At 39.9% G+C, this 19,424-nt stretch overlaps 1 protein-coding gene across 2 annotated transcripts in view; it reads right to left on the bottom strand.

Annotated features, from left to right (window-relative positions):
- Positions 1-1,118: 1,118 nt before the first annotated feature.
- The window catches only part of CDH7 (cadherin 7), a 205,546-nt gene continuing 187,240 nt past the window's right edge, over positions 1,119-19,424 (bottom strand). For both annotated transcript variants that reach the window (XM_083187709.1, XM_083187710.1), the window contains exon 12: positions 1,119-5,404. In XM_083187709.1, the coding sequence (XP_083043835.1) occupies positions 4,911-5,404 (494 nt within the window). In that variant the 3' untranslated portion in view covers positions 1,119-4,910. The remainder of the gene's footprint in view (positions 5,405-19,424) is intronic.

The following is a 19,424-nucleotide window of genomic DNA, read 5'->3' as shown; positions in this document are numbered from 1 at the left end:
TTTATAATGTGTGTTTAATGCCCGCCGCATACATATAAATAATTCAATATAGTAACTGACAGAGTACGTACTTTGATACTAGTAGGAATTGAAAATTAGGAGTGTGGGACGCCACGCAGCAAGGATAACTTATATCCTTTTTTAAACGAATGTGTATGTTATTTATGTTTTGTGTCTTTTATATTTCGCTATAATTTTAACCGATAACAATAAAGGTTAGATTTTAATTGACTCTTTATTTGGTGCACCACACAGTGACATTTCTTTCCTGTCCAAAATTATATATGTAACTTTTTGATGTCCTGTGGTAGCACACCCTCACATGTCATACGAATTTAATCACTAAGACACCTATTGAGGGGCCAAACCTTCTGACTCATACTCATTCTTTCCTGTGCGATTACCATCCTTTTCTTCTAAATGCACAGTAGGTGGCCTGGCCGCGAGGGTCACTGACAGGCTAGCGGACGTGATGGGGTATGGAAGCTCTGGGGCCCTTGAGATTGCTGGGGCCTGTCACACTTGTCCCCCTTGACCCCCATGTCACCTGCCCTGGTAGTGCCACAGTAGTGCTGCGCCCCACAGCCCTTTATTCTGACAAAGCCAAAGCAGTAATGTCAGAGTATGCTTGCACCCCACAGCTCTACAGTCTGAGACAGCTACAGCAGTTATGTCACCATAGTGCTTGTACCCCACTGTCCTTCACTGACACAGTGTTATTGCTGCAGCCCACAGTGCCACACCCTATTCCTCAAATAGCACCTGAATCACCAAAGGAAATTTTACAGAATCCAAAACTTGCAAGATTCAATGCCAGGAAGATTTTTTTCCCCTCATTTTGATGTCATAGCCTCGTGGGTAAAAACCGAACCATTAGCTTGGAAATACCCCAAAATTATAAATTTTGTGTGTCTAATTGGAAGCAGTTTTTTACCAATGACCTCAAATGTATTAAATTTGTTTATTTTTTAAAAAAGAAATGTATTTCTTACCAATAATCCAAATTTGGTTATACAATGAAAGTACTCTTATTCACAAACATAAATAGTAAATACGTACAACAAAGTAAAAGGTCATTGAGAACATCAATACAATATAAATCATATAATGCTTTATACTAGACTGTTAATACAGAATGACAATAACTAATCCAATTGAAATTCAACAATATAAACAAAATGAAATAAAATGTGAACAGAATTCAAATCATAGTAAAGAAAATACATTTAATCAATAATATGGAATGAAAACATTTGAATGTGTAAATATCTGGGTCTTGCAAAAGTTATTTAATAAAAAAATGCATTTTTAGAAGTTTAAATTATTGTCAATAGTATTAACCAGTATACAAAGAATGTTTTCCAAAATCAATTTGCGAAGGTCCAAGAGCAAGGTCAACTCAATAGCAAAACAACAGATAAGATTGAAAAGTGAAACAGCCTTATCACTGCATATCATTGACAACACAAAAAGTTCAGTTCTCAGTGATAGTATCAGATCTAACAGGTATTTTTGAAAATCATACTTCATTTCATCATCTTTAGTTTCTTTTTTTCCAAAGGAAAATAGCATACAATTATTTGATTTCAATGTCTCATAAATATTAATGGCTCAAAATCAAATGTCCTTGTAAGCGTTTTCTTTCTGTATCAATGCCATCCGATTGCTTAGAGTTCTTTCTCATTTTCCATGCTTCATTTCATTCACATAGGAGTCTAGAGGAAAATCAGCTCATTCTGTTGAGACTTATACTGCAAGGCAGCAAAATGGTCCTGAATTTTATGTAGATCAGTGCTCCAAAAATATAATGCAACACTACACATCTAGTAAAAAGGCAAAATGTCCTTTATAAATTAGAGGATAAAAGAAAACAACAAAAATGCAACTGTTAAAGTTACTGCCTGAGGAACCAGCACTCTAAATTTCACTTGTAACACAGACTCGGTATTATCATTTAAGATTCTGTAAATAAGGCAATCACAAAAATTATACTGCAAAGATTATCAAGCCTAATGTAGGCAATTATAGTACAGTAGCTTGTCAAAAAAAGTACCTTAAACTGACAAATGAATGCACCTAATTAAGATTTATATTTTCATTATAATATATACATGTGTATATAGACACATTATGCTGGCATTGATAATAATAATAATAATTTCTTTGTCAATAATACTATGTGGTTACTCATCTTAGATTCCAGTTGATAATTTGCAGATACTGAAATTTACATTAAAGTGCAACCCTATAGTTGTGAAAAACAAATCTATATAGTTATACAAATGAACAAATTGTCTTGTTAGTGTTTAAACTTTGTAAGATTTTTTTAAACCAATAAAAATGTGTCAGCCTCAACAACAAACTAAAAAGGGCAATTTTGCCACTTTCCATATTGAAACTTTTCTTAAAACTTAGGGACTGATTCGGAGATGTACCGTACATCTCCGAGGTTTTCTGTGCTGCGCATATTAATTCATAACACTTAATACATACTGTATGTTTCTATATGAAACATACTGTATGTATTAAGAGTTATGAATGAATTGTAAGAGTAATACATTATTTGTGAGGCAAGACAATATGACCAGACTGTCCATTACAATGTCTGCAACTTAGATGCAACCCTTGATCTTCATAGCTATTGTATTAAGATTGTCTCTTCAATATATCCTGGCATATCATTGAGCTCATGTCTGACAACACTAACATTTCTAATCATCATATGGTTATGAAAATCACAAGTGTATTAAACTTCTACATGACAGGATGGTATTGGTATGCTGGTGCTTGGGTAACAAGTGGTCAAAAGACCAACAGCAGCATTCGGATGTATTCTGACCCTTCCACTCCTAACCTGTGTAACCAGTCTAACCCTATCCTCCTGTAGCCTTACCATAACTCATCTCTTTAGTGCCCCCCCATATACAGTCTAACCTTACTTGTCCCCTCTTAGGGGTTAATTTACTAAGATGGGAGTTCTATTTCTGATGGGATGTTGCTTTGGGCAACCAATCAGCTATCTTATCTTCTAAAAGGTGATAAATGAATAAATAAGAAGTAGATTCTGATTGGTTGATGTGAACAACATCACATCTTCAATAGAACTTCCATATCTATAAGGGGGAATTAAATTAAAATGAAAAGTATGCATTATATGATTATTAGAAAGTGCAAAAAACCTAAATAGATTATTGTCTTTTATACTGTACCTCAAACAAATCACACATATAAATACCTTATGGCGTTATGTAGTTTATCTCTTTGACAAATAATTCTACCTTTCAAATCCAATATAAAAGGGTATCACCTGCAGTACATATATCACAAAGAAGTTTAAATCTGTATTTTATCTTATACTTTTCTACTAAAAAGACAATTGGACCTGTGTATGACATGGTCAACCTAGAAAATGTATTGTTTTGCTCTCCTATGATTGTGATTGTGGTATGGTACATTTTAAAGGTCTTTGAGAATATTTTAAATGTTTTTTTTTTTCTTTTATTCTTCAGCAAAACACATAAACCTGCTATATGTACAGTATCATACTGTATTTTAACACCAGTTAAGTGTGTAATACTGTATAACATTCCAATTTAAGCAATTACTGTACGACTGTACTGTATCCGGACTTGAAAATCCGGTCAACAGTAAATACTGTAGGTCGACTATTATTGGTTGACATGCAGTAGTTGGTATTGTCAATAGATTGACATGATTATCGTCGACACAGAAAATCATTGATATGTGTTTTTAAGAATTTTTTTCACTTTTGGAACTTTTTCATAATTTACCATCCAGGTGTACAATGATTAGAAGAAAAAAAGTTTCTGATTGATGGTGTTCAAAGAAACATTACTTCTGTTTTACAATAACATAATATTTATTATTATTATTATTGTTCTAATATTAAACTTTTTTTATTTATTTGCACTTTTTGTGTTTCGTTTGAATAATTTTACTAGATTTGAATATTTAGTTGTTTTTAAATGCAATTGTATTTTCTCTGCATCTGTGTTCTTTTGGCCAGATATGCATTTAGCCATATCAAACTTCATATAGAACATACATCACTGCAGATAGATTATATTTTGGTCTCTATATAGCAAATTGCTTTGTTAATTAAGCAACATTATTCAAGCTTCATTTTCCAGCTTTAATTCATTTACATAGACCATCTTTTATCCATATAGAAAAGTATTACCTTTTAAGGAATATTATAATTTAAATTTTGAATTGACTTAACATAGGCATGATCATCGTTAATTAACCACCGATATAGGTTGGTTTTGTGATCAATAGCACAGATCCAATGGTTCTCTGCCATCAATGGCACACAGGCCCTGATTTTTACCTCTTTTTTTTGTGGAGAGACACAAAACCTGCCCATGACATGACCTGTGAGGCCCCACCTCCACCTCTAATTGACCTGCTGCCTGGTAGGCAATAGAGAAGGGATGTCCATCAGTGATAGAAACCATTGATGGATCGCCTATGGATGTGCCAACATCATCGAGGTTAACAACCAGAAGTGTCTTCGATGGAGACTATCAATGGATACCACACCTATGTCATCTCTAGCTGAACATTCTGCATATCAATGGATCATGAACATAGCAAAAGTGTCCAATTAAAGATATTAAATAAAGTATAGGTCAGGTTTTAGATTCAATCCTCAAATACCAGATTAGATATTCAATTAACCATATATTGGTGAATTTATACATTTTTCATTCTATATAAAAGTAAATATTTCCAATTTGTTGTCAGAGCAGTCCCTAAGGGCAGGAGAAATAAAACATGTTCCACAAAACCAAAATTCTATATTACTGTAGTAAAATGAGCACATATGTAAATTTCAGCAGTCAATTTTAAATTCTTAATTCAGTGCCTTAAGAGTTTTTATTCCAATGCTATGAATACAGGTTGTCTTCAACGGTGCCATACATATCAGCAAGTCTTTTAAAACGAGGACCCCAGTCACTCAGATAGTCATAATTATGTTCAGAGTTTGAGCTGACTGACTCTAATGAACTGAGAGACTCTGCAACTGAGCCATTTCCTTCAAATGCATATGTCTGTAGGGAGTCATAAGGAGGTGCACAAGGATCCACATCAGCTTCTTTTAGTCTTTCCCAGATAAATTCCCTAAAGATTAAGTTGTCTGGAGGACTACGTACAGATGACCTGCTCAAGAACTGAATTTCTGGAGTGACATCCCTCCTGCTTTTGTTGTCTCGGATAATATTCAGGTTCCTTAAAGTTGTCATGTCAAAGGCTTCTGTGTCCTCTTCCCCTCCTCCTTCATCATCATAACGTACAATGTTCTCTCTGACATCTCTTTCTTCATCAAAAATCAAAGGTTCCTTTTTCCGTCTTCTCATGGTGACAATTAGAAGAACAAGCACTAAATCAGGAAATAAATAAACAGTTATTTTTGAATCAATACTTTCTAGAAATGAATAACGGTTTACAAATAGCTGTCTACTGTATCCTTGATGTGGTCTTCTAATGCTTTCTCCATGACACTCCTCTGTCTTATGGGATTATGCTCAAACCTCATAGGATAAATCTACTGTCCATGAACAATATTGCCAATGGGTGCTCTATCAAGCAGAAAATCTACAAGAGCCCAAGGTGACATTGATGCTGTGTGGAAAGACCCCAGGCTGTGAGGCTAGTTAAGATTGCCTATCGTTATGGTGGAAAGGGCAACAGAACAAGTATGTTACTGTGCTATAATAATTGGATTAATATACTGGATGGAATTGCCAGAATAATAATTGTAATGCAAAATTAATGAGTTTAGTTCATTGCATTTAAATATTTAATCGAAAACACATTTTTAAAGCATTAGAAAATGTGTTTTGATTTCAAATATAATTGCTCACAGAGAAAGCTATCATTTCTTGGTGAGTTTCTCTATGTGGAAATATTGGTAAGGTTAATATACTGCATGTTTTCACATTTATTTGGTACACTCTGAGATGAATTATTCTAATTTTCAATACTTATCTACTGTATACTCTTTTGACAGATTTTCATTTTTTTTTAAGCCTATGGTGAAAACTGTTAAAAGTCTGTATGACAGCATATACTGTAGCACATTTTCTTTCCTGCAGCCTCCCCTGACACACATAACAAGGAATAAATTGCTTGTCATGTTGTAGCTACCAGCCTTTCCTCTAATGATCCATATATTAGCAGATGTCTTGCAAACGTAAAATATTGCTAGATCAGGCTTAATATTTGCTTAAAACAATGTAAACACTACTTCACTTTTAAATTAAATAGAGGAGACAGTGGTTCCAGGCATATGCATGAACAAAATGTAGAATAGCTTTGTGTGACCTTTTAAAATTACATTTAAATCGTTTTATTTTGTCTAAACAAGCAGAGACTGTATCAATTATAATTAAAGAAAAGGTAATCTTCCATGAGTGAATTGCCAATTACATTAATAGAGCTAGGGCTGTGATACAGTTACTACTGTGTTAAGAAAAATTGTGTCACACATTTCAATGTTGTTTCTAATTCGCTTTCAATACTATGCAAAATGATGTGATTGGACATTGTGCAGATTTAGGGTAATTTGCTAATTATTTATAGAATAAGAATTCTGAGACTGTTTTGGGGTTTTCCTCCTATATGAAATTATACTGTATGCATCGATGTGGTCAATGGCATTGTCAGCATATTTTATGTGTTGTAACATCTACTTGTGGGGTGGTGGCATAGCAAGTGATGAGCAGAAGTGCTTTGCCTCCATCCCCCCAAAAGAAAAAGGAGATGATTAGTATGTGGCTTACATCCCCACCAGTGCCAGATTAAGCTTTCGGGGGGCCTGGGGCAATTTAGACAGGGGGGGGGGGGGGCTTGCACTTGTCATTACTGGCTGCAAACTGCATGGGAGAATATTACACTGTCAAAACACAGAGTAAAGGCAGTATAAACTTGGTCAATGGGTAACTGATTACTCTGTAGGACTGTAGGAGACCTCACAGTCCCAGTGCTGCCTCCGATTAAAAACCCTCCCATGACTTGGCGGCTGCTGCTGTCCTCCATGGGCCTGAGAAGCATGTAATGAGCTCCACCAATCAGAGCTCAGCATAAACCTCTCAGCCTCTGCCCTCTTGTGCAAAGTGTCATTGGAGTTAGTCAACTCCCAGTAATGTCAGTGTGCCTTGGCACCCCATGCTCAGCACCATTAATCATTGTCACATTGGCAGATAGGTGAAGCTGCAGCACTACCCAGGCACAAAACCTTTAGCTATTTTTTTTTAATACATGCCAACCACAGGGGGCCCCTAGCTAGAGGGGGTCCCAGGGGTACTGACCCCTTTTGCCCCTGCTTTAATCCGGCCCTGATCCCCACTACATTATGTCACTGCACTTCATCTAGTGCATAATTGTGCTACATCCCTACACTCATCTCTTTAAATGTTGAACTACGTCACTACACTGAACTACACAACTGCATTGCATAACTGTACAACATCTCATTATGCTCCATACTGCATTGCTGCACTACATCACTATACTCCCTCCTTATATCTTGAGCTATATTTCTGCACTAGATTTTCCAATTCATCGCACTACATCAATATACCACATTCCCCTTATATGCTGCACCAATTCCCCTTGTGTGTGTTGCACTACACTACTAAACTACTTCACCTCCAATCAATGCTACTATATGACAAGGAAGACATGAGTTTTTAATGATGTTTTATTTTTAACCACCTTTTTCTTACTTCATCACAATATCGGCATAGAACTAGACTATAATAGTGCCGAGTTTAGCGAGGCCCCAAATCCAAAGCATGGCAAGCAAAGTGAGTCATGCATAAGTACGTGGCCCAATACGCATCAAACTAATTGACAGTTGACATTGACACTCCCAAAAAATGTAAAATACCTATAACATTTTGACATTTGACCCTGTTGTCATTTTCACCCTCTTAACCTTTCCCATGTCGACCTCTTAGGGTACATTTATTTACTGTCTATATAGACACTGTCTATCTAATAATCCACACCCAGTACACCCAAAGCAGCACATAAATGCGAATTAGGCACACAATGCCATTGAATACAGAGTGAAGTGAAGCTAATTAAAGGCTACTCGGTTATATCTGTAAGAAGCATACATGCATGATACAAAAAGTGAAGTTAATTATACAACTTGGAAGTTTGTAATGGAAATGCAACTAAAGTGTGAAAGTTTGTGGTCAGTGACATTATATCCTGGTGACAGATAAAACCCAGGAACCATGGGCTCTTTATATAATATGAAAGCTTCCTTGCCCCCAATAGCCTTGTTTACTTTAAAGGATCTCTTCTGATTGCTAATTGCTTCCATTGCATTCTTCTTTAACCACAACAGTTTTGACATACAGTACTGTAATTAACCTTTTGGTTTTTGTTGTTAATCTTACCAACAACATTTTAAAAGCTTCCCACATTTCCTCTGTGTTCCTACCCTCAAAAACTAGCATCCCACTTTGTATTTTATGGACTCCCTCAGCATTTTGCAGATTGCTTTCCCAAAGCTAAAGACATTATTCTAATCTGCTTGATCCCCCACAAGTTTGCATAGGGGAGCAATGTTTTCCTAATGTGCATGCGCATAGGCTGGGTGCGAACGGACATGGTAAACTGCTTGTTCGCATCCCATTTGCAACTACCAATGTTGGTGATGAGCATGGGGCGGCAGCGAGGGGAAGCACCCATGGGAATGTGTTGGGTGTTCCCATGAAAATGTTGGGCGGTCCTATGGAAATTAGGCAGTGCTGTGGTTGCCGGGGGTGGGCAGCTGATATCACCAGAGTGTCTTAGATTTGCATGTACCTTACAAATCATTTGATGGTCGGCGACCATCATATGATTTGGCCCCTGAATCCAAGGCTGCGAATGTATGTTTATGCAAAAGGGGTGAGGTGTGTGTGGCCAGCTTTGCGAGCAGTTGTCGGAGTTTAATCCACACTCAACACTGTGAAATTCGGAGCATTACGTGTGGACCAGAATAAGATCCTAAGTGTTTTTGTATATTGATTTTTATGAAAGTAAATTTCAAGCAAAGCCATATTGTGATCACTGTTTCCTCACATTTTAATTACTTTAATGTTTGAAATTAGTTAAATGTTATTTGTTAAGACTAAAGGAGCCCATACACGCCTCGTTTTGCAGCTCCGTTATGTACTTTTAAAGTACACTTTGTATCGGATCGCATGCCTTTTGCATGCATTGTGCATGCACTGAGATCCGATACGATGTGTAGCTAGTACAAAGAGTATGTGCAGCACATACTTTTTGTACCGTACTATGTGATGCACGGGAGTGGGCATCGCATAGTACAGAACTGAGCCGGACCACAATGGAGCGTGTATGGGCTCCTTAAGGGTCTGATACAGACCTACTCGCTGGGATGCGAGTGTAAAGATTCCAGCGAGCAGGTAAACGCTGCCCCGCACTGCCATGCATGATTGAAATCCCACCCATGTGCATGGCTGCAAATGTGTTTGGATAAAATCCCCCATGATTAATACCTGTCCCTGTAGTGCATATTTATTGATTTGTTCTATGAGTAATGTCTCATCTGATTCTGTAATATCAGGAGTCTAAACACATACCCCTATTAACAGTTTATTTGAACTTTTGCTACCACAGTCTATGTCTGCCCTCAAGACCTCAGTATTGCCATTAACCAAGGTCATGTCCTTTAAGCTTGGGCTAAAATTAATTACAATAGGGTGGTGTTGCGCTCCATCTAGATGGGATTGGGATCCATTTGGTCCACAGCATTATGGTCGACAGTCATTCGGTCGACACCATTAGGTCGACATGGGTGTAGGTCGACATGGATGTAGGTCAACATGGGAAAAGGTTGACATGGTTCTAGGTCGAAAGGTCATTTAGTTCGACATTGTGTAGGTCGACAGTGAAAAGGTCGACATGGGGTTTTTCACAGTTTTTTTACTTGAATGTCAACACAGTCAACATGGACACAGTTTAAAGTACACAGCATCCCCTCGCATCATTTGCTGCGATCGCAATGCATCGGGCAAAGTGCCTCGCCATGCTCGGCACACTATTTTATTCTCCCGCCGCGCCCTAGTGGATGGTAGGGCATGAAATACCACCTGTCAGCACATTTTGGCTAAAAAACTGTGAAAAACTCCATGTCGACCTTTTGAATGTCGACCTAGACAATGTCGAACTAATGACCTGTCGAACTAATGACCTGTCGAACTAATGACCTTTCGACCTAGAACCATGTTGACCTTGACCCACATCAACCTTTCCCCATGTCGACCTAATGACTGTTGACCATAATGCTGTAGACCAAATGACCACATCCCATGGGATTAACCTGATTGAGAATAGGGATTAGGGAGTTGTATAGTCTATGTTTTAAATGAGTAGGATTGCATAATGGATGATAAAAAGTTAACTTTCTTGGATATTTGCAAAAACCAACTGATATACCTGTACATACATGTTAAACCATTGGGTTTATGCTAATGAGGTAAGACATATAGAATAAATATAAATGCAATGGTTCAAATGGGGTAGAGGATATCTAATATTAGACCATACATAGAGGCAGACTCCACCTCCCCTTTTATGTGCCCTGATATTTCTGAAAAGGGTGTACCCTCAATGTTTGAAGCCCAGTCATTTGTATCATTGCACCATAATTCTGTTCAGGGCCGGTGCTAGGGGGTTCGGCGCCCTCCTGCAAACTATAAATTTGCGCCCACCCAAGCTTTACAAAGGGACCGTGCACACGGAAAGAAAAACGTGTGATATCACAAGGAAGAGAATGGCCACACAATAGTACTCCCACTCCAAATTACACCACACAGTAGCACAATATTATTCACCTTACACAGCTGTAACTAGCCATTTTGGTGCCATGAGTTAAAAAACAGGGAGAGTTCGCGCCGCAGGCGCATGCAAAAATGTAGGAGCGTGGCTTCACGGGGAAGGGGCGTGGTCACATAAAAATACCAATTACACTGTAATCCCCATAACACATTATGCTTCACACCTCAATGCCCATTACACATTATACCACACACAGTAATGCAAATTATACATTATGCCACACATCATGATGCCCCTTAAACAATATGCAACACACCATAACGCCCATTACACATTATGCCACACACCATAATTCCCCTTACAAAATATGCCATGCACCATAATGCCCATATGACATTGACACACATTATGCTACACATAATGCCCCAAGTACTCCTGCATATGCCCACATTTGTAGCATTGCTTATTTATAATGCCCACACCAGTTGCCAAAAGTAGTTGCTCTGCTTATACAGTACATAGTGCTCACACCAGTTGCGACATTAGTAGCACTGTGTAACCAGATGCCCACACCAGTTGCCGACAGCATTAGCGCTGCCTACACACCTTGCCGGCAGCAGTAGCGCTGCCTATACACGTGCCCACACCAGTTGCCGACAGTAGCGCTGCCTATACAAATATGCCCACACCAGTTGCCAACATAAGTAGCACTGCCTATACACATGCCCATACCAGTTGCTGACATTAGTAGTGCTGCCTATACATAACGCCCACACCAGTTGCCAACAGTAGTAGCGATGCCTATACATAACGCCCACACCAGATGCAGACACTAGTAGCGCTGCCTATCCACGTGTCCACACCAGTTGCCGTCAGTAGTAGCGATGCCTATACATAACACCCACACCAGTTGCCGACAGTAGTAGCGATGCCTATATATAATGCCCACACCAGTTGCCGACACAAGTAGCACTGCTTATACACATGCTCACACCAGTTGCCGACAGTAGAATCGCTGCCGTGCTCACACCTGTTTCCGACATTAGTAGTGCTGCCTATACACATGTTCACACCAGTTGCCAACAGTAGTATCGCTGTCTATACACGTGCCAACACCAGTTGCTGACAGTAGTATCGCTGTCTATACACGTGCCCACACCAGTTGCCGACATTAGTAGCACTGCGAACACACATGCCCACACCAGTTGCCGACATTAGTAGCGCTGCCTATACACATGCTCACACCAGTTGCCGACAGTAGTATCGCTCTCAATACAGGCGCTCACACCAGCTGCTGACATTAGCACTGCCAACACACATGCCCACACCAGTTGCCGACATTAGTAGCGCTGCCTATACATGTGCTCATACCAGTTGCCGACATTAGTAGTGCTTACTATACACATGCCCACACCAGTTACCGACATTAGTAGCACTGCCAACACACATGCCCACACCAGTTGCCGACATTAGTAGCGCTGCCTATACACGTGCTCATACCAGTTGCCGACATTGGTAGCACTGACTATACACATGCCCACACCAGTTGCCGACATTAGTAGCACTGCCAACACACGTGCCCACACCAGTTGCCGACATTAGTAGTGCTGCCTATACACGTGTTCATACCAGTTGCCGACATTAGTAGCGCTGACTATACACGTGCCCACATCAGTTGCCAACATTAGTAGTACTGCCAACACACGTGCCCACACCAGTTGCCGACATTAGTAGCGCTGCCTATACAAGTGCCCACATCAGTTGCTGACATTTTACACTCACACTAGTATCCTGGCAGCTCATCCTCTCCTGTGTCCACTGTTTTCAGTCTTGCTTCCTCATAGCTCTGCCCCTTCTGCTCCGTGTAGCCCCGCCCCCTCCACCCATGTAGCCCCACCCCTTTCCGTCCGTACTGCAGTGCTGACCAGTGACCTGATGTTTAGGAGCCTGGAGGGAGCTCTGTGCCTCCGGCGCTGCTGCGTGCCCTGCAGTGTGACAGGCACAGCAGCAGTTGGCAGCCACAGAGACCACAGAGGATGCACAGCAGGGACAGGGCCTCTCCTGCCCGACGCCTACCAGCTTTGCATCCTCTGCTGAGCGGGTAGCGCCGGCCCTGATTCTGTTATGCCTAAAAAATCATAACAGTCCCTCATAGTCAGTCTTTCTAATTCCCCATTTTACCTGAGAGGCTTCTTGAATTTGCAAGCAGGCATTTTAGTTTACTACCCCCATTATCACATGACAATTTTTTATGAGATCCTGTATAAGTTCTTGAGTTTTTACTAATGCTATTTATTCCCTCTCAATGCCTTTGTTCCTTGCTACCCCTCTCCTCTTTCTATCAAGACTTTAATTGCTTGCTATTCCCTCCCCCTAGTTTAAAAGCTCTTCCAAGCTTCTTACCGTCTTATCCCCCAGCACGGCCGCCCCCTCCTCATTCAAGTGCAATCCCTCCCTGCTGTAGATTTTGCCCCGGCCGAAAAGTCTATCCAGTGGTCTAAGAACATGAATCCCTCCTTCTTTCAGAACTCCCTAAGCGACACATTTATTTCCCAAAGTTCCCTCTGTCTCCCTGGTCTAGGTCTTGCCACTGGCAATATTTCCTAGAATATTACCGTGGATCAGTGGCGTGCGGTGGAGTGAGGCAGGTGAGGCACAGCCTTTCCTGTCATACTAGCGCATATGCCGGCTGTTTGAATTTATAAAGTATGTCAAAAATACAAAGAATGTATAAAAAAATTCTTATTTTATTATGCTAATCATTTTTGTAGTCAAAACTCTGGAGTAAAAAGTCTATGGCAGGTAGGGCCAGTGCCTCACCTGGCTACCTTTTCTGCACATCTCTTATCAAAACTCAGCAAATCTCCAGCAGTGTATACTGCTACACATGTGTGTAATGCCGGCATGTACCCCATGGCTCATATATTGTGTGCAAATCTGGCCCTGAAACCTTTCTTAAGGAGAGCGCACCTGCCTCTAACTCTGTCATTTGTGCCAAAGTGCACCATGACTACTGGGTCTTTCCAAGCCCCTCCAAATAATCTGTCCACCATCTCCGAGCTGTACCCGAGCACCTGGTAGACAACAGACGGTATGATGATCATGGTCAGGGTAACAGATTGCCCTATCTGTCTGCCTGATGATTAAAATTCCTACCATGACCTTTCTAGGTGCTTGCATGTCGCTAGACCTCACTATGCCTGAAGGACTTTTCCTCTGGATGCTACATGAAAAAGTTGTGATCGGCCCCTCCAGGTCTGTACCATCCACAGCATCCTTATTTAGACATGTGTATCTAATGTTATTTGGTAAATCACCAGATGTATAAAGCAGTGATAAGTTTCCACAGGTACCCCTTTGGATTACTACGGATCCAGGACCCCGTACTCTTCAGCCCTGGAGCCCCAGACCCGGCCCAGCCCCGGAACCAAGCCACCGGACCCAGGGACCTACCTACGGGATCAAGATAGGTAAGTATCAGTGTGTTTGTGTAATGTATGTATTAAACTTTTATTTTTCTAATGTGTCAGTGTGTATTTATTTAACTATTTTTTTTCTGTGGAACTACAAGTGCCAGCGGGCCCTTTAATGCCCCGCATGCTGGGACTTGTGGTTCTTCAAGTCCCAGTATGCGGGGGAGGCTTGCTGGGACTCATAGTTCCACAGGAAAAGACAATAGGTTTTTCATCTATTTTTTACACTGAATCAGCCCGGTGGCCACTGCACAGGGCCACCGAGGACAGCACCAGGCTTCAGCCTGGTCAGGTAAGTCCTGGAGGGGGGTCCCCACTCCCCCAGGACCCCTGGCCAGGCTGACCGGTCAGAGGGCTGAATGCTTTGGCCGCGGGACCTTATATAATAAGTGTCCACCGGCTGTGGCATTACCCTGCTGGCTGGTTTGGCCTGGGGCTGGTTCTTAAAATATGGGGGACCCCTGGTCATTTTGTCCCCCGTATTTTGGGAACCAGCCCAGGACCTGGAGCCTGGGGATGGTTTTAAAAAATCAGCGAAGCCCTATTTGTCGGGTTTCCTGATTTTTTAATACCAGTCCCGGGTCTTTCAGCCTGGTGCTGGCTACGGCTGTGGGGGGGACCCCACGACAATTTTATTTTAATAGGTAAAAGGGTGACTGCTATAATTATGCCCTAACCCAGCCCATTATGATAATTTTGGTCACATTTGACATGTCAATAGCCCAAATTGAGACAGTGTGTACGGTGGTACAATCTTTTTCTTGTGACTGTTTGGACGGGAGTACATCAGACGTCGCAAGTAAAATTGTACAGGTGTGTACGCGCGTGTCGGCTGTTGTTTGTGGACGGTCCGACGGGAGTACGGTCGGCTGAATAGTTGCAAGAAACAGGGATTGTATATATGTGTACTCAGCTTTAGTCTTGGAAGAACTGAATATGTTCATATACCAATGCTAGATTCAAAATCAGCAAAGAGCATATTGGCTATTGTCATGACAGCAAAAGGTTACAGGTTATGGAATCCAAGTACTAGAAAGTTTGTTAAATCAAGAGGTGTCATATTTAAACATATTTTTTACAGAGTTAGTGTGAAGAACAAGTGTATGTAACTTGACATGCCATCTGATGCCAACATAAAAGTTCAACCATAGAAACGACATTCTGCAGGATCAAATATTGGAAAATCATTTAAGAAATTTGATTACAAATTTGCATATATTGCTTGCAGTGAACTTCAAGACATCCAGAAACCAATTTCTGACTGGTGTGAGTGGATGCCCAATATAGAACAAAAACACTTTTTCCTGACAGTGACCCCTGTCCCAGGATTATGAGTCAATAGAATGTTGATATGATCCATGCTGTCAGTGAAGGGACTCTTAATGATCAGTCTACCAAGACGACCATCCCAGTCACAATATTTTGATGTAATATTGTGTGTTTAACCTTGTTTTCTTTTTCAGGTTGCTACAGAAATGCAGTATTTGAATTTTTATGTAACAAGGTGAAGCTTGTAGCAAGGGAATTGTTGAAAATAGAGTGCGCTACTGTGCACACTCTATTTTGTTCTTCAACGGAAGCTACTGTACATGCCCTGTATTAACATGGCTGCCAACCTAAGTAACTCACATGTATGGTACATTCTTGTCTGTGTGTAAAAGCACTATATTGGTACATGGCTCCAGATGAGACCTGCTATTTACAGTACATGTTCCAAATAATGTTCCAGTATCCTGTTCTACTCTCCTGCATAAAAGTACCATACATTCACTGTGCGTTTCACACTGGATAATGCTGTATCTCATTAATCTCTTAATAAACCACCCCAACTGGGCTGTTTGTGGGCTTTGCTATTGTGCACAGTAATGCTGTCACATCAACAAACACAAACACACACATTTCCAACACTAAAATGGAAACTTTTTCAATTTTCCTTTTCGACTTTATGAATTCTGCCTGAGCACAACCCATTGCTCATATTGTATCTGCTGATATTGCTTTATCCCAGCATTGAGACTTGTTTAACCAGCTAAATGCATTACGTCAACTAATGGAGTCACCAAGGAATTAAGATTTGCAATCATTTTCAAAATGTGAAAGCAAGAGGAACCCTAAGTTGGATGCCACAAATATCAGGACTAGTACAATGAATAATGGCAGTAAACAACATATTATTATTATTATTATTATTATTATTATTATTATTATACAGTATATAAAATTTTACAATAGAGGTGTGGGAAATTCATTTTAAATTATAACACTGCAGGAATATAAATTGTAGATTGGCTTTGCTATGTACTGTATATGTTTAGAACAAAGGTTGTCAAGCCAGAAGTGATAAATGACACCCAGCTAGCTCATATTATATTGAGATTCCCCCACAGCACAAAAATATAGTCCTTTGGGGGAATTTAACAATTTAGAAATTTGATGCATGTTTCAATAGAAAATCTATGATGCAGTGCCTACAAGAAACTTCTGGCACAATGTATCTTTTTTTTAAAGGTTATAACTTCATATGCCTACTAATAGCAATTTCAACATGCAGAAGTGCACATAAATCTCAACCAGATGATAGTAGATCAGATAGAAAATCCTTTGTAATTCAAGCCATCTTGTCCTAAACAGGCTACAGTATAATAACCACTAGGGAAGGTGTTATACTATAATATTTATTATAGAGAAATGGTATGCAACCTGTTTTGAACTAGAACACTAATGTTGAAATGTAATAGCCTTTGATTTTGAAAAATTGGTGATTTTACAATCAACTGTAATTTGTACTGTACTGTATATATAATGCACTGTATAATAGATTTCAAATAGTCATACAGTCTCCAAAATGACACAATTGTACACATGCTTTTCCACAAAATGTTGTCCTATTTTTTTTTAGTCTTTAAGGAACAAATCACTGTATATTGCACAAGTTTTTAAATCACAGTAAAAAAGTGAAACATTAGAGGTTCCATTGGACATCAAGACTATCTACTTAAGCCCCTACTACAGAAGTGTCACCAGCATTCGTTTTAAAAACTATATTGGTAGTAGCAGTTTGGTGGATAATACAGTGACTTTGTTATCAAAGAAGCAGGATGTTCCAACCAATGTAAGGGAACCCATCCAGGGTTGGATTGACCCACAGGTGCATATGAAACAAAACCCCTGTGATGAATAAATGAAGATGCAGGACATAGTGCCAGGTGACTCCCTGTTGTTGTGTCCCTAGCCCAGCTTGTTGAAGCATATGATCTGGCAAAGGTGCCGCAGCCCACCATCATTGCTTCTATGTGCAGTGAGCAGCAGTGCAAGTAACATGACCACCTTACTGCCACCAGTAGCTAAACACTATGCCACTTAAAAGGTCACAGTACTCCTTGGTATATGTACTCCCCAGAACCCCCTGCACAATAAAGTTATATTTTTATGGCACAGCATGGTGTAATGTCATAATGTCCATGTACACATTATTGAAGAATAGGAGAGGTCACAGTAAGAAGAAGCTTTGTAATGTAGAAGTTCAGGGAAGTAGGTCAGGAAAGGTCTGTGTGGCTGCCAGAGATACACAGGGTAGGACTGGTCATGGAGAGTTACAGGAAAGAGGGGGCTACAGAGAGATGCAGAGGAGAGGCAGCCCTAGAGAGGTTTGGTAAGGGGGGGACTGATAGAGACACAGGGTGAAGGTGAGGCTGAGAGACATGGTAAATGAAGCAGGATAGACAGGGCAGAATGATTGATAGGGAGCAGGCTGGTTAGACACAGGGGAAGGAGTCTGGAGAGATGGGGCTGGAGTGACAGGGGTCATGAGGCTAAAGAGATGGGGCTGGAGTGGCAGCCATGAAAGGCATGAGAAAAGAGTAATGGGACAGGAGGCTGGCAAGACAGGTCAGGAGGCAGAAGGTGTCATGGGGGCATGAGTCTATTTGAACTTCTGTTGTATAATGATGACATTGGTTATATTCCTGCACAAACAGGAATCTTCTGGACCATTAGATCTCTATATGAATAGTGGATACTAACTAAATACACTGGGCCAGATGCACTACGCTTCAAAAGTGCAAAAATGGACAGTGATAAACAGCCAACCAATCAGCTTCTGCCTGACATTTTTCAAACATATACTGTGACATGGCATGCAGTAGCTGATTGGCTGGCTGTATATCACTCTCCATTTTATCATGTTTGAAGCTTAGGGCATCTGGCCCACAATCTGCACCATATAAGTAAGTTGTATTTTTATTTTGTACACGCTGTGGATTATATTCATATTATTACTTTAGTGGGTTGGAATATCTATTGGAAAACTAATAATAATAATAATAATAATAATAATAATAATAATAATATCTAGATTTCCCCAGTGTTTTTTGGGAGTGGAACAAAAAAACACAGGCAGACCAAGCCATTGGGAGGGAGGGCCGCTGCCATTAGCAGCAGCCTTGATTTCACCAGGGCCATTGCAGCATCAAGTAAGTCTAGACTTATGCTGCTCTGCACAAATGGTGGGTAAATCCATTTGATGTAATTGATTGCAAATAGAATCCTTCCACTTCGCATGATTCACAGCCATGAACATAGGCAGGATTTCACTCTGGTGGGGAAGTCGCCAATTGATCCCTGGGCTACAAAAAGTTGCAGCCCTGCAATCACGTCTGAATCGGCCCCAAAGTGCTTAAACAAAGGAAAGCAATTCTTCTCTCAGCAACACAAGTCTAAAAAAATCGATTTTATAATGGTTCTAAAGGACTATTCTAATTACTTTTATTATAATTTAGGCACCCTAATTATATTGAGCAATTGTTTAAACTCTTAATAAAAATAGTAGAACATTCTACAATGATTACAATACTGTTTTATACTTTTTTCAAAGAAGACATTTATTTAACAGCTAAAAATGAATCTATTAATTTTACGCAAAAAGCTTCATCAAACATCTATTCTATTTCTGACTACAATGTACATTGAAATTACAGTAGCACAAATAATACTAGTATATATTTTGCTTGATAAAAGATTTTCTAGTCTACAATTGTAAACTGAAAGTTACCAGCCAGCATGTTTTCTTATTTTATTGGCTCCTGAAAAAGAGAAAACTTGAGGTGCGTACACACGGTTCGATTT

Source organism: Crinia signifera, chromosome 5 (genome assembly GCF_055691185.1).
Source record: "Crinia signifera chromosome 5, ASM5569118v1, whole genome shotgun sequence".
NCBI lineage: Eukaryota > Metazoa > Chordata > Amphibia > Anura > Myobatrachidae > Crinia > Crinia signifera.
Note: the sequence above shows the minus strand (reverse complement) of the source record. Positions and strands in the feature narration are given on the sequence as shown.